Raw genomic sequence first — 27,020 nt, 5'->3', positions numbered from 1 at the left:
GTATTAAGATTTTAGGGATGAGGACATGGAGGTGAGTTCCACCCGGGCCCCTGAATCCGAGACCAGGCTCTCTTTGTACACAATTGACTGCTCCTGACTGTCCTTCTAAGCCACCCACACCCATCTCAGAACAGCCATTAATGATGCACCATAAAGACCCCTCTGTCCCTATTAGGAGGAATGCCTGCACGGTGCGGCACAAACTGCTCAGTCACACGCGACCAGGACAGGTCACTGCACATCTTTGCACCTCCATGACATCCTCGATGAGGGCAGAAACTCCCCTTAAAAGCCTTCATGACCCCAGAAAGCTCCAGGAGCCCCCTCCTTCCCCATCTGCCTGTCCATGTCTCCATCTGCCCCCTTCTTGCTTCAGACGGTGCTGAATCAGGACACTGGGGCTTGACACATCCCTGCCTCTGGTCTCTGTGCAGCTTTGGACAACTCCCTGCTCTGCACTAAAGTGTAGTGTGGGAGGCGTTGGGCTTACCTACTGCTGGACACAGCCATGATCTCAGGGAAGGACAGCTCCAGAAGCACCTGCTCCTGCTCATCCACAAAGTAGACACCTGTCCAGTTGACCGCCACGATAACGTCATTCTTGGGGAGGTTGGGGCCTGGGACAGAGACCCAGGCAGTGAGAGGGAGGCTGCCCCACTCCCAGCCCAGCCCTTCCCAGTCCTCATCACTACCAGGGAGGTAGTAAGGGGGATAGGTGATAAGTATGGAAGGACCAGGAGAGGTAGATTCCCCACAGGGCACAGATGGAATGTGCAGAGTTTGGCTTCCATACTTCTCACTTATCATCCATTTTACTGATGGGTAAACTGAGCCTCAGAGAGCACAAGCTCCCTACAGGCCAAAACTCAAAGCACAGTGGGAAGAGAGCACTGAAATCAGGAAACTTGGTGTGAATCCTATCCCTGCTTCTGGTCTTTGTGCAGCTTTGGACAAGCCCCCGCCCTGGAGAGAGGTTATATATGGGTAGGGAGTTAACTGAGCCCCAAGGGTCCCTCCAGCTAGATACTTCGTGATTCTGTGAAGGCCAGCACCAGCACAGGGCCTCGCACAGATGCCTAGTAATTAGGACCTCAGGATGTCTGAGCCAACAGCCTGCGTGTGTTTGGGCCCATGACCTCCGTGCTCAGCTGCAGAGTCAGCCCAGCCCATACTCCGGGCCACCTTCTTCCGTACAGAGTAGGCGTTTTAACTATCTTAATAATCATTCAGTTGTTTAACCCAGAGTGTTGCTGAGCACTTGGACTGTGGGGAGGCAGGACCCACTCTGTGGATTGATCTGGAAGGACCAAGCAACACTGCAAGCAGGAGTCTGGCTGGCTGGGGAGTCTGGTTTGGGCTGTTTCCCTCTTTCTGCTGTGAGCTGGAGCCACAGAGGGAGGGAGGGGAGAGGGCCTGGAGAAAGACTGGGAGGCGGGAAGGCTGAGGAGGTACCTGAGAATTTGTAGGCTTCATAAAACCTGGAGAAGAGCAAGGGCCACTTGAAACGGGCATAATTGACCACATCCTCTTTGACCTTCTGGGCATCAGTTCTCCTCTGGGCATAAATCCCCTGGGGGGTGGGGATGGACAGGAGAGAAAGGCCATCAGATAAGCTCTGTCTGGAAAAATCCCATGTTCATGCCCCCAAGCCAGGAACAGCCCTGGAGCTATTGTGTCCTCCTGGGCACCATGGCTCCACCCTAGCCCATCAGCCCGCAGCCACCCCCATCACTCCACAAGTCCCACCCTCAGAGAGCTCCCAATTCAGCAGTGACAGAAAAGCCCACAATTCTGCCAGCATGCATGCAACACCCAGAGTCAAGGGTGAGTGGGAGACATCTGGGGAACAGGAACGTGTGTGGCTAAACAGGGGTGTGTGTACTGGACCAGGGAGAGGGAGTGGGGAACAGGCCTGTAAGAGCCAGGTCACATAGAAGTGTAGGCAAGGCAGCCACTGCAAGACTGGGCTGTTGGCAGAAGCTGACAGGTGAACCCGGGAGTCATGAAGACGGGAGCGCAGGGAAGGGTTGGAGAGGCCAGGGGATAATGCAATGCTGCTGGCAAGAAACCAAAGCACTGGCATTTTATTATCTAAAAATGTCCCTCAGAGCCCTATTAAGAACTCGGTGGTGTTGGTGCAGAACTGGATGTATCAACTTGAACTCATGGTACTTATCAGCTATAGACACAAACATGGGCAAAGACCCATGTGCGTGCCAGGCACTGAGAGGACCAGAAGCAGAGCCCTCCCAGGAGCAGAGAGCATTGGGGGATAAGGGGCTTCATGTCTCCAGCCTAATCTCAAAAGGTTCAGAAGAAATGCACGTCCACATGCAAAGAGAAGGGATCATAAAGCAAATGTGGCAACAATGTTACCAACCAGTGAGTCTGGGTGAAGTGGGGGGTACACAGTTCTAGGTTCTTGAACTTGCAGCTTCTCCACAAGTTTGAAATTGTCCCCAAATGTTTTTACCACTCTGACTCTAAAAGCCATGTACATATGTGCACTCTGCGAGAAGACTGGCCCGGGGATCTGGGGACCCACAGGCCAACAGGCTCTGGTCCAAGGGAGAGACACAGCTATAGCTTAGGTGTGGGCTCCAGGGGCAGAGCCCACCTCTGTCTGCTTCACAGCTGCACCCCCAGGGCTCAGTACTGTGCCTGACTGTACTCACCCAAAGCAGAACAAGTTAACAAACAATGGCACCCAACCCAGAACACGCCACATGCCGCGTGCATGATGGCAGCGAACACCGAGGAGGCCCGGGGAACGGCAGAGATGGAAGCTGTTTGCAGTGTGGAATGGATGGGCTTCAGCAGCTGGCAGGGTGGGAGGGATGAGGGACAGGAAGTTGCCCGGACAGACAGAGGGGTAGAGGGAAAACACACATCTCTGCTGCAGGGGGGTTGGAGAGGGGGGCTGGCAGGGGAGCCAGGCCTGGATGTAGAGAGGGCGCAGGGCGGGTTCAGGGAGGAGTGGAGGCTTGTGGGCAGCTCACCACGGAAGGCAAAGAGTAGGGTGGGAGAAGTGCATGGGGCGCCTGGGGCAGGGAAGAGGCCGTGTGGTGTAGAGGGGTGAGAGACTGCTGGTCTGTGGAGCCCCCAACCCGGCAACTCGTGTGCCAAGATACTCTGCTCTTCCACAACCACGGCCAGGAGGCAGGGGGGCCCATCCATCCCCCTCAGCGGCCAGGCCACCCCTCCTCTACTTGGGCAGCACGCCCCTTAGCTTGGAAGAGAGCTACTTGGGGCTGGTTATGGGCCTGGGGCCTCAAGCAAGGGGCTTGAGGGGGCTCTGTACCTAAAGTTCCCCAGGCAGGAAGTTGGGCCGGAGTTCTTTTCGGCAGAAAGGAGGATACACTTGCTAGAAGCTCTTCCAGCAGGTGCCAACACTCCTGAGCTGTAGCTCTAGCAAGTGGCTGCTGCCGGGCCAGGGGACCCCAATATCCGTGGACCCATAGTTTCCCTCATGAAGCTGAAGGATCAGATATGATCCATCTCTGCATCCCTGGCACCAGCCCAGAGTAGACAGCCTAAGACACGAGTGAACCGACGTCCATGGTGGAGACAGGCTGCTTGGGAGGCAGGAGGTTGAGGCTGCCATCCCATCTCCCAGCAGCCCTGTGGGCAGACGCATGTCACCAGAGAGCCCCTCCAAGACCCCACCCTGCCCTCCTACCTTCTTGTGGGCAGCAATGGCCAGCTGGGCCCACTTCTCAAGTGTCTTCAGGGGTGTGATCTCACGGTCAGGGATGTAGGTGGGCACGAGGTTTAGGAGGCGCTCCAGGATCATCTCGGAGCCATAGTCCACAAAGTACTGCTGGGAGGCCAGCTCGGCCAGGTCATCCTCCTAGGTAGGGAGGGGGAGGAAGGTGCTGTTCACACACCCTCGGGAAGCCCTTCCAGACCACTGAAGCCCTCAGAGCCCTGCCTCCTCTAGCTGTTGACTCTGGCCTTTGGAAAATTCCATTCTCACTGATTCCCCAGAAGTTCTTATCTGCTTGGGGGAACCATGAGCTCCCCAGGGGCAGGGTCACATCCCTGCCTTCTCCTGGGTCTCCCAGCACCAGCACAGAGGCACATGAGCTGACCCAGAGAGCCAGCCAACCCATCGGTAATGGGTCAGCCACTACATTCCCAGCCTGGTGAGTGGCTGGAGCTGACAGTCTGCCCTGGAGAACAGGGGACCTGGGCACCGCTGGTTCTGTCAGAGGGAGGGGCAGGCATCACCATTACCATCTCCATCACCAACACGACCCCACCCTGGGATAGTCCAAGTAGTGAACGACAAGTCGGCCATGCTGCAGAGGCTTCAGAAGGCCGGATGATGGGTACTGGCCATTTTGCCCTTTCTCTGCCTGGGGTGGTGAACATCAGCCCTAGTGATGTCTGCCCAGGGCTCGCCAGGGCTTCAGCAGAGGGGGCAGTAGGAAAAGGCTCTTGGGTGTCTTGAAGGCAGTAGTGTTTTCCAACCAGTTCAAAGCTTCTCAGAATTTGAACAACCCATATAGCTATACTAATAATGCATCCTGCCTATCAGCTCACCAACACCAACATCGCCATGATCGTCACCACCACCGTTACCGCCATCAACACCGCCATCGTCTCCAACAACAACAGTATTGTCACCATCACCAACCTAGCACTATCCTGGGCCACCAACCCACCGTCACCAACACCATCATCATCATGGCCACTACCCTCAGCACCATCTCCACCACCAACAACCGCCCTCTTCATTTCCATCCTCTCCAACTTTATTCCTCCATCATAATCACCAACAGAATCATAGGTACCGTGAGAACCATCATCACCATCATCAAAGATAAAATAACGTGACACGAGTCTCTCCACATCACTCCTGTCCCTAAAAGGAGACTAAGAGAATACGCATTTGCAAACTCTGGTCTAAATGAGCAGATCTCTTACTCCTTCAGCACAGAGTTTTCTAGACTAACTCAGAACAATACAGCAAGTTCTGAAGCACACACTCCATACCGTGCACCATCACCACGGAGTCACGCTATTCTTCAAAGCCTTTGTTCCTACAGGTAGTGTTAATCCAGAAGAAGCCTCAATCAGGCTAACCTCCACATAAGCTAATGGTGGGTACAGACAGTAACATTCGTCCCACATTTGGAAAACAGAGGGCTGTGAGCCGAGATTCGCGGTCACTCACCTTCTCACACCTGTACTCCCCAAACTTGACCCCTCGCACCACCTGCTGGTAGATGAGGTTGGTGGCCACGTTGTCTTCTGAGGGGTTGTGCCAGGGCGTGAAGACCTCTTTGCGGAAGAAGAGCCTCCAGGGGGCATTGCGTTCCTGGGCACCCTGCTCCTTGGCATACTGCTCACACTGGGAGATGGCATCCATGACATGGTCACTGCCACTGCCCAGGGAGGACACCTGCAGGTGCAGGGACGGAAAGGTGAGCAAGCAAGAAAGGCCTTACAAAGAGCCATCAGCCGTGCCAGCTGTTCTCATTCGAATGGAAAACCGAGGCTCAGAGAGAGGCAGGGACAGGTCCGGGTCACCCAGGAAGCAGATCAGAATGGGATCTCAGGGCCGCGCCATGGGGTCTGAGTCAGCACAGCCACACAAGTATTCCCATTTCCTAGTGTAAGCCTTGTGTGAAACTCTGATGGACGGTCACTGAAAACAAGGAGGTATCTGTAGGTGAGAAAAGTCCAAATGCGGTTCTGTCCCTGGACCTGCCGGGATGGGGCGGGGGCGCGGGGCCACATCTGCTGCATGTGACGTGTCTGAGTGTGGAGGTGCAATCACCCACCCCCAGGCCCAGCCCAGCGGAGAAGGCTCTAGGCCCAGATGTGCCCAGGGAGGCACATACTCCAGGTGGTCACTAACAGGTGAAAGGAAACTACCATGGAAACCTGAAAAAAAAAAAAAAAAAAAAGTCTGTTCCCATTTGCAAATGAGAAAATGGAATCTAGCTAAGTGGCTTCGTGCACACCTCCAGTCTGTCTCTGCCATGCTTCTTCCCTGGCGCCAGGGGAGGGTTGAATGGGCCCAGGTATATACAACAGAAGTGAGCTCTGGGTTTCAATCTCCACCGTACCGCCCGATTTTTAGGTGCCCTCCACAGTCCTAATGAGTTGGGCAGAGGCGGAGTCACCACTAGCTGAGAGGAAACCGCACTCCGGAAGGTAAGTAACTGCACGAGATTGCCTGAGCCAGTACATGGCAGCACCGGAACGGGAGCCGGGGTGGCGCCAGGAGGGGGCCCTGCGGGGCGGCCGTACCTTATCAAACAGGGCAATGTAGAGGGAGAACCCAAAGCGGTCCTTGAGCGAGATCTTGTCAGCCAGCGCATTGCAGAGCTCCTTGGCCGTGGTCGCCGAGTCGGTCAGCAGGGTCTTGGTGGTCCCATCCATGAAGGTCACAGGCAACATGATGGGCTTCTTGGACTTAGTGGCCTGAAAATGGCCAAAAAGCGTTTGTGAGAATCTTTTCACTTCAAACCAGTTCACGCCCTCTGGGTTCCTGGCTCCCTGCTCCCTAGGGTTTTAGAGCTGCCCCAGAGCCTCAGACCCCAGCACCAGGGGCCCAGAGGACCCTGCAGTGTTCCCTGCCCTGATGGAACCTTTACAGCCCCTGAGGCTGGGCACTGGGGCTAGGAGGCTGGGCACTGCCACAAACCAGGGGCTTCTGCTCTCACTTCATACAACCATCACAAGACCCTGTGAGATGAGGATCATTATTGCTAGGTTATAGAGGAAGCTATTAAGACACAGAGGGAACCCCCATCTGACCATAAGACCAGCAGATGGGAGTCAATCATCCATTGGGTGCTTTCCTGTCCCAATAGGCCTGGGAATCCCAAACTTGACGGTGGGTGCTTGAAGAACCATAGACTCCTAAAGCGGGGGATGTTTCTGGGGCACTGGAGTGCACTGGGGATACACAAACATGCACACACACATACACACTCGCATGCCTGGGTAGGGCGGGGGGCCACACCTGCAGCTCCAACCAGCTGGGAGGCTGTGTCCGGGTCCCATTGACAAAGGTCCTCCTGAGCCGCTCCTCACAGTAGGGAGCATAGCCAGGCGGTCCCCCGTGGATGAAGTTCCGCAGGTACTGTAGACAGAGGGCCAGCTGAGGGGCCTCCACTCTGGCCTCACCAGGTCTCCTACTTCCAGCCCTTCTACCCACACTCAGGACCTGCTCAAGACCCGGCCACCCACATCCTCCGGGGCTAAGCCCCACCGCCCTTGGGATCAAGTCCATGTATCTCAGGCTGGCAGCAAGGCTGCCATATTCTGACCCTGTTCAGTCTCAGCCACGCCTCCTGACTCACCCCACATGCCATACCCCCTCTCTTCACCTAGTCTAACTGCTTCTCTTTTTTCCAGGGCCCACCTCCCTGACTCCCCCGCTGGGCCAGCACTTTCCTCCTCACAGCACTGACCAGCTAGGTCAGTCCTGCTGTCTGTCACCTGCTCTGCCTCTGTGTCCCCAGTGCCCAGGGCCTGGCACAGTCAAAAGAGCGGCCTGAGGGGCACCTGGGTGGCTAAGTCTGTTAAGTGTCTGACTTGGGCTCAGGTCATGATCTCACAGTTCGTGAGTTCAAGGCCCTCGTTGGACTCGGTGCTGACAGCTCAGAGCCCGGAGCCTGCCTCGGATTCTGTGTCTCCCCCTCTCTCTGCCCCTCCCTCACTTGTGCACACGCCATCTCAAAAATAAACAAACAATGAAAAAAAAAAAACTTAAAAAAAAGTGGCCTGAAATCAACCAAAGTGCCTTCTCCAAGACCATAAGTGGAGGGTCCAGGAGACGCTGTTGTCAAATTTAGTCTCCTCATAAATAAAACATGGCTGAAGGGAGAACAGAGGGAAGGGCTGGGAACCCGGGAGGAGGGCCAGGAAGAAGCCAGCGGGAGCCAGAGGCCTGAGAGGACAGGCGAGGCCCAGGCGAGGCCTCATTGCCAAGCCCCGCTGAGCTTCTTCCCCTTGCTCTCACCTCTGATACCCTTCCCGCCGCAGGAGGCCCATGCCTCCCTACGCCTCCCTACCTTAACAAACTTCTCCGAGGGAGCAAAGCAGCCCACACAGAGAGACACGAGGATCCAGCCTCGGGCATAGCTGCTCTTGGAGGGGTTGTGAGTGAGCTGCTTGCTGATCTGGCAGTAGATCTCATCCCTGGGCGGGGCAGCAAGGAAGGGAGACTGCGTCAGAAATGAGCCCGGCCCCTCCCGGCTACAGGTGAGATACCCGATCTTGTCCTCTCCTGCTTGCCCCAGACCACCCAGGAGGAGGCTGCGTGGGGCCGACTGGGGAAGGCTGAGCCCACGGCTCTGCGGAGCCAGTGAAGAGGGCCTTGCTTTGGAGTCAGGCTCATCAGGCACGAAGCATGTTCCTGACTCTAATCCAGATCCGCAGTCAGGGCCCCATGATCCAGAGCATGGTGCACATCCTGTTCTGGGGCACAGCAGCCACAGCCACCGGTGATCACTTTGATGAGAAGTCCAGGCTCCCTCCCTTCCTTGTCCCTCACCAGCTGGGTGGCCTGGCCAGGGGAGTTCACCTCTCTGCACCCCTCCCATAGTCATGACAGCAGGTACAATTTCTACTGATGGCAACCAGAAGGGCAGAAACAGCCAACCCATCTGAGGAGTTTCTCCGGGAGATGGAATGGGCAGGGGATTTGACTTACCCTTGAGATATTTCTGTAATGTTTGAATACAGTATTTAAGCGGCCTTGTATTACTTTTGTAATCAGATCAAAGCAATGAAGGTAGTTTTTTTGTTTTCATTTTAAAGGAAAACTATAATACTTTCTTTACAAGATTTCTGTGAAGAAAAATGAGCCAAGGCTTGCTTATAAAGCACCTGGCACAGTGAATAAATGCTAGCTGTTGCCTGCCTGTTCAGGGCCAAGGACAGGACCTCGATGACAAAGTGACCACCAGGGGGCACTGCTGCTCTTCCCTCTCAGAAGGGCGGGACTGGGCAGAGAAGGATGGATAATCCCATTCGGTGGTGCCCGGATCTTCAGAGGCCAGTGTCACTTCAAAATTAATTCTGAGGTTGCTAACTTTTTATCACGACAAATAAGGTCGTTTAAAACACACCATAACACAATCTGCCTGCTATCTGTATCACCGTTATTTCGTAAAACAAACGTAATACTAATATTCAAAAAGTAGAAAGGGTAAAAAATCTCAGAACAAAGAACAGTCCTTTAAATAAATCAGATTTAGATTTAGAAACTTCCTTATTTTTCCCATCTCATCACAGACCAGTAAAGACTTTCTCACCTACAGCTAGGAGCCAAGGCCAAGAGAAGGCAGGGATTAGCCATGGGCCCTCAGAGATGCCACACCCAGGCTTCTGCCTCTTGGCTCAGGGCTCCTGGCACTATGTTCTCTAGGACTGACAACTTTAGGTCTGATCGTGAGATAACTAGGAGGCAGATTCTTGCCCTTTCAACACAACTTGGACAGCTACCCTTCCTTCCTGGAGGCAGGTGGCCCTGGGTCCCTGACTACCTCTGGTGAGGTAGTCCCTGGCCTCCAGCAACAATGAAAAGATGCCTGACTGGAAGGCAGGAAGTCTGGGAGGCTAGTGATCCCTGGGGCAAGTCTCTTCCCCTGTCCGGACCTCAGTTTTCCCATTGGTCAAATGGGCTCAACGCCCCACCCAGCCCCATCCTGCCACCCTCCCAGCCAGCATGCATGGGTTCATGGGGTCGGGTCTCCTAACCGACCATCTTGTGCAGATAGAGTCCTCAGAAAGTCCTGTCTTCCCTCCACTGACCAAGCAGACTTGATTCCTTTATTGCTCCTGGTTACTCTTGGATCATCCCATCTCCTCCCCAACACCCCAGGGACCCGAACAAAGACCTTTCCCGGGCCTGGGCGGGGAAAAAGGCACTCACGGGATTCCCAGGCATGCTAACCACGGTAACCCTGCACACAGGCCTGGGTTGGGTGCACCAAAGGTGAGCTGGCAGGAATAGGTTATAAGAATATAAGGAATAGGCAGTAGATGCATCAGGTAATGAGCACAACAGGTGCCTTGCCATGTACCAAGTGCCTGCTGCGTGGATCCTATCTTACATACTCTCCCGAGTTTGATCTGCCCATAAGCCTATTAGGTAAGTGTGATTATTATTCCCTCTTCACAGATGAAGAAACTGAGGCTCAGGAGATGAAACAACTCTATCAAGGTCACATGACTAGCTAGCAGCGGAGCTAACCCCAGGCCTGTTCGGCTTAATCTGTTACCAAGGTGACAAAGCCACAACTCAGCCACCAAAAGCCTTTCAGGGCCTCCGCACTCCAGAGACTGTGGGATGCCTCCCACCAGCCACTCCTCAGGCACTGACCGGAGCGCTGGCCGCAGGATGCCATTGCCGATGATGAAGTGCAGCTTCTCCAGGTTGGATGTGGGCCGGTCCTCCAGCATGCTATTGCCCTGCACAGTGGACTCCCCGTCATGCAGCCTCTTGGTCACCTGGGCCAGAGGGAGGGGACGAGGCTTGACCCAGGCAGGGTCAAGTGAGGGGCCCTGCCTCATGTCTGAGTCTGCCCACTCCCCTGGAGAGCAGATCCTGAGAACGGCCACATGAGCTGGCTGCCCACCACCGTGAGAGCCCCAGCCCTGTCCTACCCCCGCCCTGTGCAGAGCTGACGGGTCCAGACAGCTGGGCAGCACTGGCCTGGTGCCACACACTGGGGACAAGGTTCCTCTGCAGTCTCCTTAATACCACCCTCCACCCCCTACCCCAGGGAAGCCCTTTCAGCCAGGACAGGGACCTGCTCTTCTGACTCGTAGAGGGACCCCAATCTCTCCACACAACCCTGACAGCCAGAATACACACCCTGGGTTCCAACCGCCCAGTTCTCTGTGAACAGCCCCAAGCCTGGGTTCTTACAGAAGTGTTTCTCCTCTCTGGTTCCACACAGCCCACCGTGCCAACCTGCACCCTGCCCAGAGTCCCGGAGCGAGAGCAGGGAGTGGCAGGAACATGCCCCTGCCGGCGGGAAGGCCCAGGAGATCCTCACGTCTATGGGGCACCCACAGGTATCATCCCATGCCATCCTCTCAGGAACCCAGGAAAAAGCAGGCATTTCCCCCTTTGGGCCTTTCAGATACCCAGCGGCGGAGCCGGGATTCCAATCTGGGGCTACGTGCCTATAGGACTGGATTTGAGCCTCAGGTGGGGAAGAGGACAGTGGCAGTGGCAAAGCAGGCTAGGGAAGCCCTGAGGAGGAGCCTGAGTCTACTGTAGAGGGGCCTGGGCAGGCTTGCTGGAGGAGGTGACTCCCAGGCAGAGAAGGAGGAACTTTAGGCAGAGGGACTGATGTGTGCAAAAGTAGGGATACGCGGGAGCCAGTCCCCCTGTGCTGTAAATGCCTGGGTTAGTTCTGCTGCTCTCCCAGCCTGTACATTCCTGGAGCACAGGGCCAGGGCGGTGCTGCTCAACAAAAGCGAGGTGACTGAGAGTTCAAACAAACCGTTACTGTTAATGCCCATGGGCACGCCCACTCACAGAGAAGTTTGAGGCATCTGAAAGGTCCTTGGGTCAAATGCAACGGGTCCCTGCCCTGGCAGGAAATGTCCTCCCTCTCGCCATCTGCCTCTCACCCTCCCCAGCTCTCCAGTCTCCTCTTCTGGGAAGCCCTCCCTGATCCGGCCCCAGCCTATGCTCCCCGCCCTCTACTTCGCACTCCTGTCTGCCCACTAACCCCCGACACGGTCCAGCCCAAGCCCCTGGGAACAGGCCACATCCGCTCCCTTTCCCACTCCCTGTGGTCCCCCCCCCAGCTCAGTCTTGCCCCACCCTGGGCCTCCTAAGGCAGCCCAGGGTCTGGTCTAACCTCCTCTGTCAGTTTGGACTTCTTCTTCAGGGTCAAGTGCACCAGCTTGTGCCTCATGCTGCTCTTCTTCTGCCCCTCCGGTAGCTGGGCCTGCAGGACAAACAGGGGTCAGGATCAAGCACCTGGGCCCAAAGTAAGGACAAGAGCAGTTGACAACGGAGCTATGGCTAGCAGGTTGTGCGCCTCCACACTGACGTTTTCGTCCGCACTGCCCCCCACCAGCCAGCTGATGATGGGAAAACGGAGACCCAGAAAAGTGCGGGCGCCTGCCCAGTGCCTCCCAGTGAGTCAGTACTGGTGCTGGCTCTGACTGCAAGGCCGTTGGTTCTGCCGCATGGCCTCATTCCATCACCATCCACGCCTTACAGTTTACAAAACGTTCACACGTTTGTTCCCACAAGGGGACAGAGGATAGTGGGGGTCAGGGAGGTGAGGCAGAGGCAAATTTTAAGGGCTCCTTCTGCTGAGAACCCTGAGGATGGGGATGCGGGCGGCCCTCCCTACTGGCCTGGGAGGGACATGGATGAACTGGGGGTTGGGGGGGGTGGTAGCTGGGCCTCACCTCCCCCTCGCCCTGCAGGGCCTGCAGCTCCCTCTTGTACGTCTTCTTGCCCAGGGTCTCGTAAATCTTAGTCATCACAGGGATCTTCTCACTGCCGTCGCTCATGGCGGTGTGGTACTTGGGCTCAGGGAGGTCCCCCATGAAGCGCAGGATGGTGATCCAGACCGCCAGGGCCGCCTGGGGCAGAGTGTGTCAGGGGGCAGGGGCACAGGGTACTGCTGAACCATCAAAATGGCCTGGGGGTCTGGGGAGAGGGCTGGAGAGGGCCACAGGAGGGCTACGGGGCCCGGGGTACCAGGGTGAAGTCAGCCCTAGTCCCACCCCCGGGGACCTGCCATCTGGGCGCCCGCACAGCCCCAGCCCTCACCAGCTGGTCGCCCTCGTCATCGTGGTACAGCAGCGGCTGCCTGAGCGGCCGCCGGGTATAGGTGTGTGTGGTCGTGCCCTGGAAGTAGGTGGCAGCGAACTTGGCGAATTTATACTCAGAGAGGTCCTCCTCATCCTCGTCAGGCAAGGGCAGGGCTGCATCCAGGTCCTCCTCCACCATCTCCCTGCGCCCGCGCTCCAGGTCCTGAGGAAGCCAGAGAGGTTCCCTGCCACGGACCAGACTCGGGCTGGCCCTGCGGCCCCCCAACCTGTCCCTGTGGGGCCAGCTCTTCCTCCACGGGGTGGAACACTGCCATCCTGTTGCCCAAACAGAGCCTGGCACGTGGTAGGTCCTCAGTACATGGATGAATACAAGTTTGTGAATGAATAAAAGTTGGCCCTGGAGAGGGACAGTGACTGGAGAGGGACAGTGAATGGCGAGCTGCTGGCTGGACAGGTCAGGGGCTGCATGGGCCATACGTCTTACTGCTGCCCTTTGTGCCCAAGGGTCAGGGGGACTTTAAGGCAAACAAAGAGGCACAAAAGGACGGAAGGCCTGTCCCCAGCCTGGTACCTCGAAGCCACTAGGTGCTTGGCCCTCCTGGCCTGGCAGGCCGCCTGAAGTCCCCAAGAAGCCAAACATCTTGTCCACCATGTCCGAGTGGTTGATGGGCTCATGGCGGGCTCTCTCCATCTGCTCCAGGAGCTCCTTCTTGCGCCGAGCCTCCTCCTTCTCCTTCAGCTCCCGCTCTGCATCCTCACGGGCCAATTGGGCCAGGCGCTCCTGGGAGTTTGAGAGGATACAGAGGAGACGGCCTCGGGGAGCACGCCCTCCTCAGGGAGCCCCGGAGAGCCCCCGCAACTGCCAGGCCTCAGTCCCGGCCTCCACCCAGGCCCTCCTGACTGCTGGGAAGGACTGAGCCTCCAACCTCTCTATCCTCGGGCCCCACCCCGCCCAGCCCTCAGAATCCAGTGCAGACAGATGCCCAGCACTGGGCCACAGAGAAGCCTTGAGACAAGTCCAGAGTAATCCTGCCTGCCCGTCAGGGCCTAGCTGGGAACCACCTCTTCCAGGAAGCCTGCTCATCCCTCCCCTGCCGGAGGGGACCACACCAACCCGGAAATCCCACAGCTGTTGGGTTGAGGCTCTAGACCAGCGCTGTCCAATAGAAATATAATGCAAGCCCTGAATGGAGTAGCTTTATTCAAAACAGTAAAAAGAAATAGGCGAAATCTATTTTAATAATATATTTTAGGGGTGGCTCAGTCGGTTGAGTGTCCAACTCTTGATTTCAGCTCAGGTCATGATTCCAGGGTCATGGGATCGAGCCCCACTTCGGGCTCCGTGCTGAGTGTGGAGCCTGCTTAAGATTCTCTTTCTCTCCCTCTGCCCCTCTCCCCCACTCGTGAGCTCTCTCGCTCTCTTGCAAATAAAAAAATACGTATATATTTTTATTTAACCCAATAGTTCTAAAATATGTCAACACGTAATTAATATTTTAAAAATAGTACTGAAATACTTCATGTTCCTTCTATTTTACTGTCTTCAGAACCTAGTATATATTTTACATTTAGAGCCCTTTGCCATTTCAAGCACTCATTAGCCCCATGCAGCTCAGGCTCCCGTACTGGGAGCTCTCGCTCCGGCTCTGGCTTTTTATCCGCGTTATCTCCCAGCTAGAAAAGGTGATGGGCATGGCGCCTCTTACTCTGGAGCCACGGCCCCTTGTCCTCAGGCCTGGCACGGGACGAAGCACCCAGTGCACGGATGAAGGCAGGCTGTGTCGCCAGTGCTGTTGAACCAGTGAATGGACATCTGAGGTCTGGGCCACTCAGCTCACCTGATGCTTGCGTTCGGCCTCCTCCTTGGCCTTCTTGGCGCTCATCTCCTTCCGGAGCTTCTCCTCCTCTGCCAGCCGCATTTTCTCAGCCTCCAGACGCCGCAGGTACTGAGGGAAGGGGCAGCCGGGTGGGCACCGTCACAGTGCTTCCTGCCAGCTCTGGCCCACGCCACCCTGAGTTCTGGGACCAGGAGCGACTCTGCCAAATAGTTTGGCAGACGGGGAAACTGAGGTACCTGGAACTCCCCCAGGTCACACAGCAGGTTGGGGACATCGGTGGCTCCCGAAGCCAAACCAGCTTCACCACAACAGTGACTGGGCCCCGGGCCCTGCCGTTGGCTGGGAGGATGGAAATGAGGGGTCGATCCCAGCTGTGTGCATTCCCCACAGGAGGCATGGTCCCAGGGCCCCTCTGCAGGTGTCGGTGTAGGTGGGACCTGCCTTCCCGGGGTGGAGCAGCACCGCTCAGGGCACACAAGAGCTGTGGACTCACTCGAAAGCCCTCACCTCGGCCCTGAGGCGCCGGTGCAGCCTGCGGGCGATCATGCCCCGGGCGTAGGCCTGCACGGTGAGCACGGCCCAGAGGCGGTGGCGGAAGGCCTTGCGCACCAGGTAGGCGCGGCAGCGGGCCTGGAACCCGATGATGCGCCGGCGGGCCAGGCGGTACTTCTGGTGCAGCTTCCGGGAGCGGTGCAGGGCCTGCAGCCGCAGGAAGCCCAGCCGCATCTGCAAGGACACGGACCGGCTCGGAGCCTGCCGCCCCGACCCCAGGCTGACCCTGGCCACAGGACAGTCGCCGCGCTGGGCTCCGCTCTGACTGGCATGCCCCAAAGCTCTGTCTTCTCTCGGACTAGGTCTCCCCCAGAGTTAAGCTCTGTTTCCTCGCAGACAGAAGTTTTCTAGAAAAAGGACTTGGTTTCCCTTGAGGGCGCCCCCCCCCCCCCCACCACACACAACGAACCCCCGTCCTCAGACCAGGAGCTGGTCTCCTTCCTGTCTGCCTCCCCAGCCCCAGGTCCGGACTGCAGCCCGGCTGCTCTGCAGAGACCCATGTGACACACCCACCACCAGCCTCCTCCAAGCTAATGGCCCAGGTGCTCACAACCCATCAAAACACTCCAGAGGAAAAGTGTCAAACTTTGCTGACCAGATGAGAAAAGCCGCAAGAAGCAGACTTGGACTTTGGGCTGGAGGAAGGGTAGGGGCCAGCCAGGGCAGTGGCAGGAGGCCAACCAGGCCCTGGGCAGGGTACGTCCTGCTGCTACGGCAATGGGGCCAGGTTCAAAGGCCTCGCGAGGCAAAGAGCAGCCCCCTGGGGAGGCTCACCAGCTCATAGTTCCTCCGGCAGTTGTGGCCCCGCCAGTGCCTCTGGATCAGCGTGGCAGCATTTTTCAACTTCAGGAAGTTAGATCTGGAACAGCATACAGAAGGATGTCAGAGCAGAGAAATAGTGCCCAGAGGCAGCCAGGGTACTGGTAGGGTTTGGAATCAGGAGAGTAAGGCTGAGCCCAGCTCTGTCTCTCCCAGCCACATGACCTTGGGCAAAGGCATATAACTTCTCTATGCCTCACCTTCCTTGTCCGTAAAATGGACACAAAAACACCCGCTCTTCCTGCCTCCTAAGTTTGTCACATATGCCTATTAAGGTAGGCATTTAGGAGGTATTTACTGAATAAGTGAATAATAATAAGTAAATAAGATAAAGACTAAAAGCTTGGATCACTGTGAACATTATTTATTACTAACTTCCCCATTTTAGCGATGACGAAAGGGAGGCTCAGTGAGGTTGGGACAAGAGCCCACGTCTTCTGACAGACTCTGAGCAAGTACACTGCTGTCCCTTGCACACGTGAGGCAGCTTCTATAGGACGATAGTCACCTTTGACCTGATGGAGGACGAAGAGACCACACATCACACAGCAGGTGTCTGCTGAAGGCAGAAGTAAGTAACGGAGGGGAGGGTGGGTACGTCAGCGTGTGAGACAGTCAGCGAGCCAGTATCTGGATGTACATAAGCAAATGAGCAGCTGTGGGAGGGGACGGACAGATGGATGCACAGAACTGATGGAAGAGCAGATGGTGAGAGGGAGGGGGTAACCAGATGAACTGCTAAAAGGGCAGGTTGTGGGTTTTTGTGGAGCCGCAGTCACACTCCAGAGTCAGCCCTGCCCGTGTGCGAAGTGTCACAGCTGTACACATGCCCCTCACCTGGAAAACGGGACACACGCTGTAATTTACGAAACCTCAAATTTCCTCTTTGGGAAACTTCATCAGGCACCCGAGACACGGGACTGTCCGCATGTGTGCCTCAGGTGTCCACGTGTGCTTGTATGGAGGGCAGTGGACCGTGTCACTGGGCGTATGTGGCACAGGTAGGTGGGTGTGAGTCACGTGTCCGTGCGTTCATCGGTGTTAGCATGATCGCGTGTGCATGGCATGCATGTGCCACGTGCATGGCGCGCTCGTTCCTGTGTGCGTGTGTTTACTCCTAGTGTTCATTCAGGGGCACAGAGGTAAGCCAAACACACACACATCTGTATGTGAGCCGAGGTGGGCGAGCTGGTCCCGGCACTTACCTGTCTTTGAACCCCCGGATGACTTTCTGCAGGAGGATGACTCTGTCGGTGATGGCCTTGTCCCGTTCCACCTCCAGCAGCATGTCGTGGTGGTCCTGGAGTACAGAGCTCCTGAGCAGTGCCCCCCCCCACTTCACAGTCCGGGGCTGAGGCTGCCCCACACAGGCCCTCCCTCCCTTCCCTCAGAGCTCCCTGCCCTGCTCTGGCCCCATGGGACAGCCTCCCACAGACGCGGCTCTTGGCTGTTTCCTGGAGGCCTGGCGGCAGGGTGGGACAAATGGAGTAGGAGGAGCTTAACCGGACTGGAGGGGTCAGAGAGCCTATCATTCACACACAGGCTTCATCCCTATGGCCATCTCTGCCCAAGCCCCCACTCTTCTAAATGTTTACTTATTTTGGGGGATGGGGTGAGGGTGGAGAAGCTGAGAGAGGAGAGAGAATCCTAAGCAGGCCCCACGCTCAGCATGGAGCCCAACACGGAGCTCGATCTCATGACCCCGAGACATCAAAGCTGAAATCGAGAGTCGGACGCTTAACCGACTGAGCCACCCAGGTGCCCCCCACACCCACGTTTCTAAAGGTCTCTGTCACGTGGGCCCCTGACCTGGGCCAGACCACTGCCATTTCACTCCTGGCCTCTGTCACTCCTGCTCTGGCCCTCCCTCAGGGAGGAACCCTCTTAAAACACAAATCTGATGGTGACCTTAAAATGACACCTCGGTTCCCAGGGTCAAGCCTGGTCTTCTGCCCGGTACTCAGGCCCTCCATAACGCAGGCCCTGCTGACCTCTCTAGGCCTCTCTTCTCCTCACACCCAGGCACCCAACCCTCCCTTCAGTTAGACAAAACCTCGGACATTCAATACAGATGAATCGTTGTGTCACTCCAAGTGTCACCGCAGTGCTAAGTGCTGGGATGGGGCTGCAGTGAACAGGCAGACTGGGGCCCTGCCCTGGGGATGCTGAGCCTCATGGGGGAGCCACACGCATCAGATAATCCCAGACCACCTCACTGTGCACAGGGCCCAGCAGGCTGTCTGGAGGAACGAATGAGAAGTAGGTGTCTAGGCTCTCGAAACAGTGGCACATTTCTGAAGAGCCCAGGGAGGTGAGGATGGGACAAGGACGGTCCTCAGAGCTCTCTGGACACCATCGTGTTGCCCGCTTTCCCTCACTTCCCCACACAGGCTAGAAGCCCTGCTCTCCGCTCCAGGTCAGTGCACCACCTGGGCAGCTCACTTCTCCTCTCCCTGAAATGGGCGTAGCAGTCCTACCTCCTAGGGCTGCTTCGAGGACTACACAAGGTCATGGATAAAAATGGATAAACGGCCCCGCCTGGCACAAAGGATGAGCTTTCCGGATGGCAGTAGTGATTTGCACAGGCAGGGAACAGTCGGCAAGGTTTTCTGACGAGGGGAAAAAGGCTCTGGGAGATGAAGGGACTGGCCCACAGCCCCTCAGCCAGGGCGGAAGTAGACCGTCAGACCCCAGATTCTCTCCCGCTGGGGCTGCCTCCTCCCTTCCGTCCTGTAGCTCTCCCGCAACTGCCCGGGCCCCACCCTCCCAGCAGAGGAAGCAGCCCTGCCCATCACCCAGGACAGCCAGAACTCGAGTACAGCGGAAATGGAAATGGGGAAGGCGGCGGGCCGGGAGCTCACACTGTCCCTGCTGCAGCTGTAGAGACACGGCCAATTCCCAGCAAGCTCTACCCCAAGGCCAAGACACCCGCGGCCCAGCTTCCGGCTCCCAGCCCTGCCCCCTCCCAACTGCCCCATCCCGAAGTCCAGCCCCACTGAGCTCCAGGTGCTGCTTAGGGAGGGTGGGAACAGGCCTCGAAGAGAGGACAGAGGGAGGGGGTGGCATGTGGTCTGTCATGGCCCGGGTGAACCCTGCCTGGCAGGAAATCACAGGAGAGGGCCTAAAGATACACTCAAGAACCCCACCCCCTAAACACATCCCATTTTACAGCTGGGAAAACAAGGCTCAGAAAGAGCCAGTGACTTGCCCAAAGTCCCAGGGCAGGCAGGCAGCCAGCCACAGGGTCCTGACTGAATCCAGGCCTCCCTGGTGAGCCACCTCTGACCTCACCCCCCAGATCACAGATGGTCTTAAAATCCATTTCCCCTCCCCCACAGAGGAGGCCGAATCCCACGTCCCCATCACAGACTGCAGAAGACCACCAAGGCCCAGCACAGACCCACCTGACAGAACTCTACAGAGGCCCCCAGGACCCTGTCCCTGCCGTGATGGGGAACTCACATATCCACGAGACAGCCAGAGACAGCGGCTACGCTCACCTTCAAGAAGATCTTGGTTTTGCCAATCTGCCAGTCGTCATGGGTGCCCAGCACAGCCTCGGCCATGCGTTGGCATGTCCCCCGAAGGTCGTCCTGGGGGGTGCACAGGGAATGGGCAGCCCCACCAGCGAGTGACAAGGCCACCCGAGTGTCCCTTCCAAGACCAGGAGGCAGGACTCTGCTCCAGGTTTGCACCCGACTTGCTGTGTGACCCTGGCCGGGTCCTGCCTTCTCTGACCCTCAGTTTTCTCCCTGGCTGGGCAGAATGACCACAAAACCCTCTCCTGTGTCTAACGTCCGGGGCGCACGTGGCAGCCCTGGTCTCATCCACTACATCATGTGTGTGAAGTCCATGCCAGTTGAGCCCCCGGAAGCCCTCTACTGGCTGATCCCCGATCTTCCCCACCGTACCTGAGGCGGCCGGGCTGATGTCACGTCCAGCACTCTGTGCCAGTGAGAAAACCAGTGCCCCTGCCCGGCCCAGAGCTGGGACCCTCCCTCCCGCCTCCTCTGCCCCCCCGCCCTGTACCTGCTTGTAGGCCGGCTTCACTCCGGGCAGCAGCACCCGGTACCGCTCTACAAACTCCACGAAGCTGTAGCGGATGGGGTAGCCGGCCCGGCGGATTCGGATGGTCTCCATCATCCCTGAGTACCGCAGCTGGCGCACACACAGGTGCCGGTCGAACAGCTGCCGGGCACGGAGCCAAGGGCGTCAGCACCGGAGGCTCCTGCTCGGAGCTCGGCCCCACTCGGCCTTTTCCCAGCCACACAACAGATGAGGAGCAGCGGTGGGCCGACCCTAGATCTGCAGTTTGAACTCACTTAACAGCACAAAATGAGACCCTCGCGTGGGACGAGTCTCATGCTGTGGGGGCACAGAGGAGAGACAGCTTAACTCCCCTTGGGATATCTCGAGGGGACTTCCCGGAGGAGGCGGTCTTTGCTCTAATCCTGTCAGGAGAAAAGGCACTGGAGGAGGCAGGGTGAACGGGTGCAAAGGTGTGGAAGCCTAAAAGTGCAGGACATGCTAGGGGACTTCACGGAAACGGAGGAAACTAATCCATGCCAAGGTTATGGTTGTGCAGGTGCCGGGTGCCTTGCTCAGCCCCAGGGGGTACCCTTCATATTACAGCCATGGTAGGTTTGCAGCTATTCAGACGACTTTCTGGCTGCTGGCAGTAAGGCGCCCTAAGGAAGAGACACTCTTTTCTCATTGTCACAAAATCATGTTTGTGACGGCAGCAGGTTGTAGAGGGACTGAGAGAGCCTTGGAGGCCAGGCTAGGGAGGCAGCAGGGAGTGACCAGGTCAGAGTTGCATTTGAGACCTACTGGCTCTCACTGCAGTCGGGATGGGGACTGGAACAAGGAGGCAGGAGACCAATGAGAAGGTCCTGCTGCTAAGGTTCAGGTAACAGATGCTGAGGTCTGGGTCCAGAGAAGGTTCTGGAAGCATCTGAAAACAGGAGGGTGGGACCCAACTGCCTTGGCAATGCCCTGGCCTCATTCCCCCCAGACCTCCTGCCCTAAAGTGGGAGCTCTCTGTGACCCTCCTGCCCCTTCAGACCCAGTCCTGGGACCCATGGGGGACGGGCCAGCCCACCCTGGGAAATGTTTTCAGGCAGGAGGCAGGGCCAGCACATAGCTGGCTGGCTTCCGCCACCTGTTTCCTCTCCCTTTCCTCTCCCTCCAGGCACTTTCCCTGGCCCAGCCCTGGCCTCCCTCCTTCCGTCCCTCCCCAGACCCCTCAGGCCCCAGCTTCCCCCTGGGCCTCTAAGAGCTTTGTGGTAAACAACACCTCCCAGAGCTGTGGAAGGAGAGGGCCTGAGTGAGGGGTGGCCAGGCTCCCAGCTCTGCAGCGTCAAGTCCCTTAGCCTCCCTAAGCCCGCAGTCACACGTCCCAGATGTGGAGCCATAACGGTCCCTCCTTCAGGTCCCTCTTTCACAGGCTATTGGGAAGGTTGAATGGGGCCATGGAGAGAATCCGGCCCACGCCGGGCTCACAGAAGGAGCCCGATGTTATTCAGCAGAGTCAAAAATGAGAACCTTCCCAACCAGTCAGAGGAACCTGGGAAGGCTTCGAGGAGGAAGTGGTGGTTGCCAGGACCAAAGGAGAAGGGGCTTTCAAAGTCAGGGCCACAACAAGAACCGAGGCTGACTCCTAAGGGTCTCCATGCCTATTGCATGAAATTCCCCAGGAGATGAGCCCAGCTTAAAGGCGGTACAGGATTTGAACCTGTGTCAAGCCCACTGCAGAGTCCAGGCTCTTTCCGGGGGACGTGCTACCTCCAGTAAATTGGAACCTGTTCTGTAAACCCCTCAGGTGCCCTGCCATTCCGCAAAGAAGACAAAGTCTCAGCCCAGCCCCTCCAGCTGCCCCAGGATGGTCCCTGGCTGCCCCAACCCGGGGACCAGAGTCACTTACCATGGGCTTCTTGAACTCATTGGGCTTGATGCAGCGCACGAAGAAGGGCTGGCAGGCACCCAGCGTGCGCATCAGCAGCTCCAGCGACCGCTTGAATTGGCTGCTGAGTGTGGGCGAGCGCTTCCTGGTCTCGGCGCCCTGGGGGGACGGACCATGGTGATGGGAGGGGCTGACCTGTGCCCCCTAGGCCCTCCAGGAAGGGAAGCGGGACGGGAGGTCAGCAGGCTTAGGGCCTGAGGGAGAGCCGCCCTGGCAAACGGTAGCCTGCTTTGGGGTTTTCTGTGACTGGCCTCCTCTGACTGGTGCTGGATCTTAGACGCACCCCTTGGGACGCCCCTCTGGGACCTGAGCCTGAAAGAACCCTGCCCCGGGAGTGGGGAGCCCTGGGTTCCCACAGGAGTTGCTGGATGACTCTGGGCAAGGCCCAGCCCCTCTCAGACTCCACTCTGCCTTGCCGGGAATGAATGAGTAGCCTAACTTGGTCACCTCAAGACACCGAGGTCCTCCCTCGAAATGGGTCAGACAGACCACCTCCTAGCTGTGTGATCTTGTGCAGGTCACTAAACAGCACTGAGCCTGTTTCCTACCCGGGAACAGCGCCATCTAACTAGCGGATGGGGCTGTGACAAGGGTGGGCACAGAGCTTGTCTCGGTCAACAGCAGCCTGGGAACCCATGGGTGTGTTGGCCGCTGCCCTCTCCCCTATGGGATTAGCTGGTCAGCAGCAGGCCCAGATAAGCCTCCTAAGAGGGCACACAGCTGGCCTCCCCCCAGGCGGCCCAAAGGCTCTGAGCTCCAGCAGCTGCTATCCGGGTGAGCAACCAGCCCCTGCCCTGTCGGGGTCCCCCTCTCAAAATACTGTGAAATGAAGCGAGGGTGCTGGGGGAGGGCCTGGTCAGCAAACAGGAAGTGGAACATCTCAGGCCAACACTGAGAAACGAGACCTAGAAATCAGACTCAATTCCAAAGTATTTTGATGTTACTATATTCCTGCCCTTTCATTTGCACGAGAATTTATTTGCGGGCTTGATGATTAATGTAAGATCATATATATTCAACGAGACGTAATTTTATCCGATATCCTATAGTACCAACAACCGGGGTAAGACGTGTGAGGTGTGGGGAGGGAGGCAGAGGCGTGTGACACATACGAAACTCAGACCATATGCGCCAGATGGAAATGGAGCTTGCCGAGAAACCACAAACACTTGCTTTTCTGAAATTTGCCATGGTTCCGTTTCATTTCATTTGGAACACATTCTAGGAGTTTTCCAAGGGATGTCGGGGAGTCTGTGTTGAGGTAGGGTGAATGTCAGGTCTGTGACACCCATGACCGTCCCGGGACCTGATCCAGCCGCAGCACCAGATGACCCAGGACTCAGCGGCGGGGAGATGTCTGGGGTGGGCTTTCCCCAGCCCGCATTACAGCCCCTGCCCTGAGCGCACACACAGCACACGCACAGACCCACGCCCACGCCACACCCTCTCTTTGGTTTCTGTCACCACTCTGGAACTATTTCTTTCTGTCTTCCCCGTTGGGCTGTGGGCCTGGTGAGCACAGTCAGGTCCGCCTTGTTTTCTGCGGGGGCCGGGGGCCTGCCACAAGCAACAATCAGCAACGCTTCGCTGAACTGGCTCCTGGTGTCCGTGGGCTCCCAGAAATGTCCGCTTTCCAACTGCTCAGGCCAGAAATCTAGGCGCGGTCCCCAACTCCTCTTCTCTCATATCCACTGCGCCAAAAATCTTATTGGCTCTACCTCCAAAATAGATCCAGAACCTGGCCCCTTCTTTCCACTTCCTCCGTCATCAGCGGTCCGGCCACCAGCATGCTTCTCTCAGGTCACCACAACGAGCTCCAAACCGGTCTCCCTGCCTCTGTCCCCCACACTCTACACCTCCCTCCAACTCCAGTCTCAACACAGCAGCCGGCTGAAGCTGTTAAAACACAAATCCACTCCTATCCGCCCAACACAAAGTCCTGCAATGGCTCCTGAGCCCCTCACGAGGGCTGACGGTGTCCTTCAGGGTCTGGCCCCAGTTACCTCTGGTCTCTCTACCACCCCGCCCCCTCCCTTCTAGCCAGCGCAGCCTCCTTGCTCTCCCACGATGCACCAGGCAGGCTCGGGGCTTTGCACCTGCCGTTCCTTCTCCCTGCAGTGCTTCTCCTCCAGATGCACACGGCTGGCTCCTCCGCCTCCTTACCAGCTTCCCAGGAGGCCTTTCCTGAGCCCCTTATTCAAAATTGCAAAGCTCTACCACTGGCCTGTTTCCTTCCTCCTTTGTCTCCATTTTACATATCCCCATCTGACAACCACGTATTACGCTTATTCATCTGCTTATTAGCTATTTGCCCCTTCTGCCAGAATGTAAGTTCCAGGAGGACAGAGGTTTTATTTCTGTTTTATCCGCTAGTCTGCCCCCCAGGACGCAGGACGTTGTCTGGCATAGAACAGGCACCCCGTTCATGTTTGTGTCTGAATGAAGGCGCGTAAATGGGAGCCGAGTGTAGAGTCTACTCCCACTTCCTGGCTGCCGGGGTTTCTGATTCAGTTCTATCACACTGAGGGGAATGGCGGTCCCTTAGGATATTCATGGTTTCTGAGCTAATCCGCAGACCTTTGGAAATGGGGTCAGGGTGGGAGTGGAGAGTCCACAGCTCAGTGTTAAATGAGTCCACAGAGGGGATCTGAGGGGCAGACGCAGGAGCACGACGTGAGCAGGACTGGGGAGACGCAGGCAGGAGAAGCCACCTGCGTAAAGAGTGAATAAGCGTCCGGTGGACTCGGGGCCCGGGGACGTGTGACTGGGGTTAGACACTAATCAGGGTGCACGATGCCCTAGAAGAATCATGGTCCTCAAGGCTCAGCTGGTCCCTCCAGCAGCAAAGGCGGGGGTGGGGCTGCCCAGGGCCACTTGGGGAGGCAGACACAGGAGTCAAAGGATGGAAATTTGGGGGTTGGAGACAGGCACAGGACGCATGTTCGGATCACCGGAAGGAGGTGGTGTGGGCTTCTACCCTGAGAAAAGCATAGTCATCGATAAACTGTGACTGGATACTTCACACCCCACCAGACTGATTTCCGGGTCCCTTTTGCAGATCGATCATGTCTCCAGCAATGACAAAACATATTTTCTTTCTGAGGGGCAATGCTCACAGAGACAGCATTGTGCAGTGACAAAGAGCAAAGGGCTTGAAAAGCTTCCCGTTAAAAATTTAAAAATAACAATAATAATAAAGAAATAAAAAAAAAAAAAGCTTCCCGTTAGCTCGTGTGCGACTTTGGACAAGTTCCCACACCTCCCTGAGACAGACCTGGGTCAAATTCCTGGGTGTCACAAACTGTGTGACCTTGAGCAAACACCTTGGCCTCTCTGGGCCCCAGCTTCTCTACCTGCAATGGGGGGACCATAGCAACGGCTGCCAGGGCTGCTGTGGGAGTGAATGAGGTGGGACGTGTAAGTGGGTAGCTCCCAGCCTGGCCCAGAAAAGACTATACAATCAAGATCAAATTTGTCACTGCTGTGTTCTAACTCTGTGCTCCAAAACTCCCTCAAGAGTGTGCCATTTCCAGGGGCGCCTGGGTGGCTCAGTCGGTTAAGTGTCCGACTTCAGCTCAGGTCACAATCTCGCGGTCCATGAGTTCGAGCCCCGCGTCGGGCTCTGGGCTGATGGCTCAGAGCCTGGAGCCTGCTTCCGATTCTGTGTCTCTCTCTCTCTCTCTGCCCCTCCCCCATTCATGCTCTGTCTCTCTATCAAAAATAAATAAACGTTAAAAAAAAAATTTTTAAAGAGTGTGCCATTTCCAGAGGCCCCAGGGTCTTTCTCTTGGGCCTCCCCACAGTTCCTCAACAAGTGGGTTCTAGTCCCCAGGTCCAGGGGAAGAAGTCCCAGAACAGGAAAGTTTGTGGAGAGGCTCCCAGATAGATGCTTCCAGGTGCTTTGGAAAGAGAGGAGCGGAGGTAGGAGATGAAGTTCAGTGGTCTTGCAGGACTGCCTACGACCAGGAGGAAAGGCTGGGCCTGGCAGGGGTAGGCTGGGGACCAGCGGAGAGGAGGAAAGAGTGGGAAGAGCCCAGTGCCACAGCTATCCCATCAATTCTGCCACCCTGTGACATGTAGGCCTCGGGGTGGGGATGGCCAAGTGCAGAAAAGCTTCCAGTGCCTAGGGTCCCCACTCTGGCGGGGGCCCCACACTCGCCCTGTCAGCAGCTGGGCCACAGTGTTGGCTGGGAGGGGAGGGTCCCGGGGCCAACCCACGGGCAGAGGACAGAGGCCACTGTCCAGTCATACCCCCTGCTCCCGATATGCCAGACGCCCTTCTCCACTGCTGTGGCTTTTGGGAACTGTTTGGGAACTCTACGAGGCGCTCGGCAGTAGGGGGATGCCAGACATGCAGGAAGGAAGAGAGACTCAGCATTAAGACCAAGTGTGGGAAGACATCGGTACTAGGCAGAGAGGAAGTTGAGGGTTGAGAAGAGGGGAAAGAGAGGCAAGGGGACTGCAAAGCCATGCTGTTGCTAACGGGTACCCCGCACCCCTGGGGCCTCTAAAGCACCTTAGGAGCCACAATCCGAAGCCGGTGGTCGGGACACCCCAGGGATGCTGTTCCAGGGCCTGAGGAGGTCCGGGGTGATGACGTTAGTCCCAGCTCCACAGGGTACTGTGACTTGGGGTGAGTCACCCCTCATCTCTGAGCTTCAGTCCCCCGTCTGCATAATGCAGAAAATACCACCTGCCCCTCCTGTCCTGCAGGGCTACTGAGGGATCTGGCCAAGTCGTGGACACAGAAGCACTTGGCAGGGCCTGGGGGAAGAAGCAGACCTGGATACCCCGAAGAGACTCAGGGGGGGGACAGAAGACGTGGGAGACCTGGATTCGAGTCCCGGCTCTGCCCCTGGTTCACGGGGCATGCTGGGCAAGCCCTGTCTCTTTTCCTAGGAGTCTGTTTCCTCCTTTAAGAAACTGAGATGGCCACAGTTCACACAACTCAAACAACAAAAAAGCAAAACCACTCCACAAACCACTCCACAAAAAATAAAAACACACTCAAAAAAAAAAAAAAAAAGAAAAGAAAGAAAGAAAAGAAGAAAAAGCCGGCCCTTTCCCCAAACCTC

At 56.8% G+C, this 27,020-nt stretch overlaps 1 protein-coding gene across 3 annotated transcripts in view; it reads right to left on the bottom strand.

Annotated features, from left to right (window-relative positions):
* MYO7A (myosin VIIA) overlaps positions 1 to 27,020 on the bottom strand; it is a 93,598-nt gene that overhangs the window by 25,010 nt on the left and 41,568 nt on the right. For all 3 annotated transcript variants that reach the window (XM_049652707.1, XM_049652713.1, XM_049652718.1), the window contains 19 exons: positions 21,907 to 22,044; positions 20,013 to 20,171; positions 19,484 to 19,576; positions 17,189 to 17,283; positions 15,939 to 16,023; positions 15,120 to 15,338; positions 14,613 to 14,720; positions 13,346 to 13,555; positions 12,773 to 12,976; positions 12,406 to 12,582; positions 11,844 to 11,933; positions 10,349 to 10,476; positions 8,034 to 8,160; positions 6,980 to 7,099; positions 6,262 to 6,435; positions 5,180 to 5,407; positions 3,680 to 3,850; positions 1,453 to 1,570; positions 491 to 617 (listed from right to left, as the gene is read on the bottom strand). In XM_049652707.1, coding sequence (XP_049508664.1) covers positions 491 to 617; positions 1,453 to 1,570; positions 3,680 to 3,850; positions 5,180 to 5,407; positions 6,262 to 6,435; positions 6,980 to 7,099; positions 8,034 to 8,160; positions 10,349 to 10,476; positions 11,844 to 11,933; positions 12,406 to 12,582; positions 12,773 to 12,976; positions 13,346 to 13,555; positions 14,613 to 14,720; positions 15,120 to 15,338; positions 15,939 to 16,023; positions 17,189 to 17,283; positions 19,484 to 19,576; positions 20,013 to 20,171; positions 21,907 to 22,044 — 2,771 coding nt within the window. The remainder of the gene's footprint in view (positions 1 to 490; positions 618 to 1,452; positions 1,571 to 3,679; positions 3,851 to 5,179; positions 5,408 to 6,261; positions 6,436 to 6,979; positions 7,100 to 8,033; positions 8,161 to 10,348; positions 10,477 to 11,843; positions 11,934 to 12,405; positions 12,583 to 12,772; positions 12,977 to 13,345; positions 13,556 to 14,612; positions 14,721 to 15,119; positions 15,339 to 15,938; positions 16,024 to 17,188; positions 17,284 to 19,483; positions 19,577 to 20,012; positions 20,172 to 21,906; positions 22,045 to 27,020) is intronic.

Source organism: Panthera uncia, chromosome D1 (assembly GCF_023721935.1).
Source record: "Panthera uncia isolate 11264 chromosome D1, Puncia_PCG_1.0, whole genome shotgun sequence".
Classification (NCBI taxonomy): domain Eukaryota; kingdom Metazoa; phylum Chordata; class Mammalia; order Carnivora; family Felidae; genus Panthera; species Panthera uncia.
Note: the sequence above shows the minus strand (reverse complement) of the source record. Positions and strands in the feature narration are given on the sequence as shown.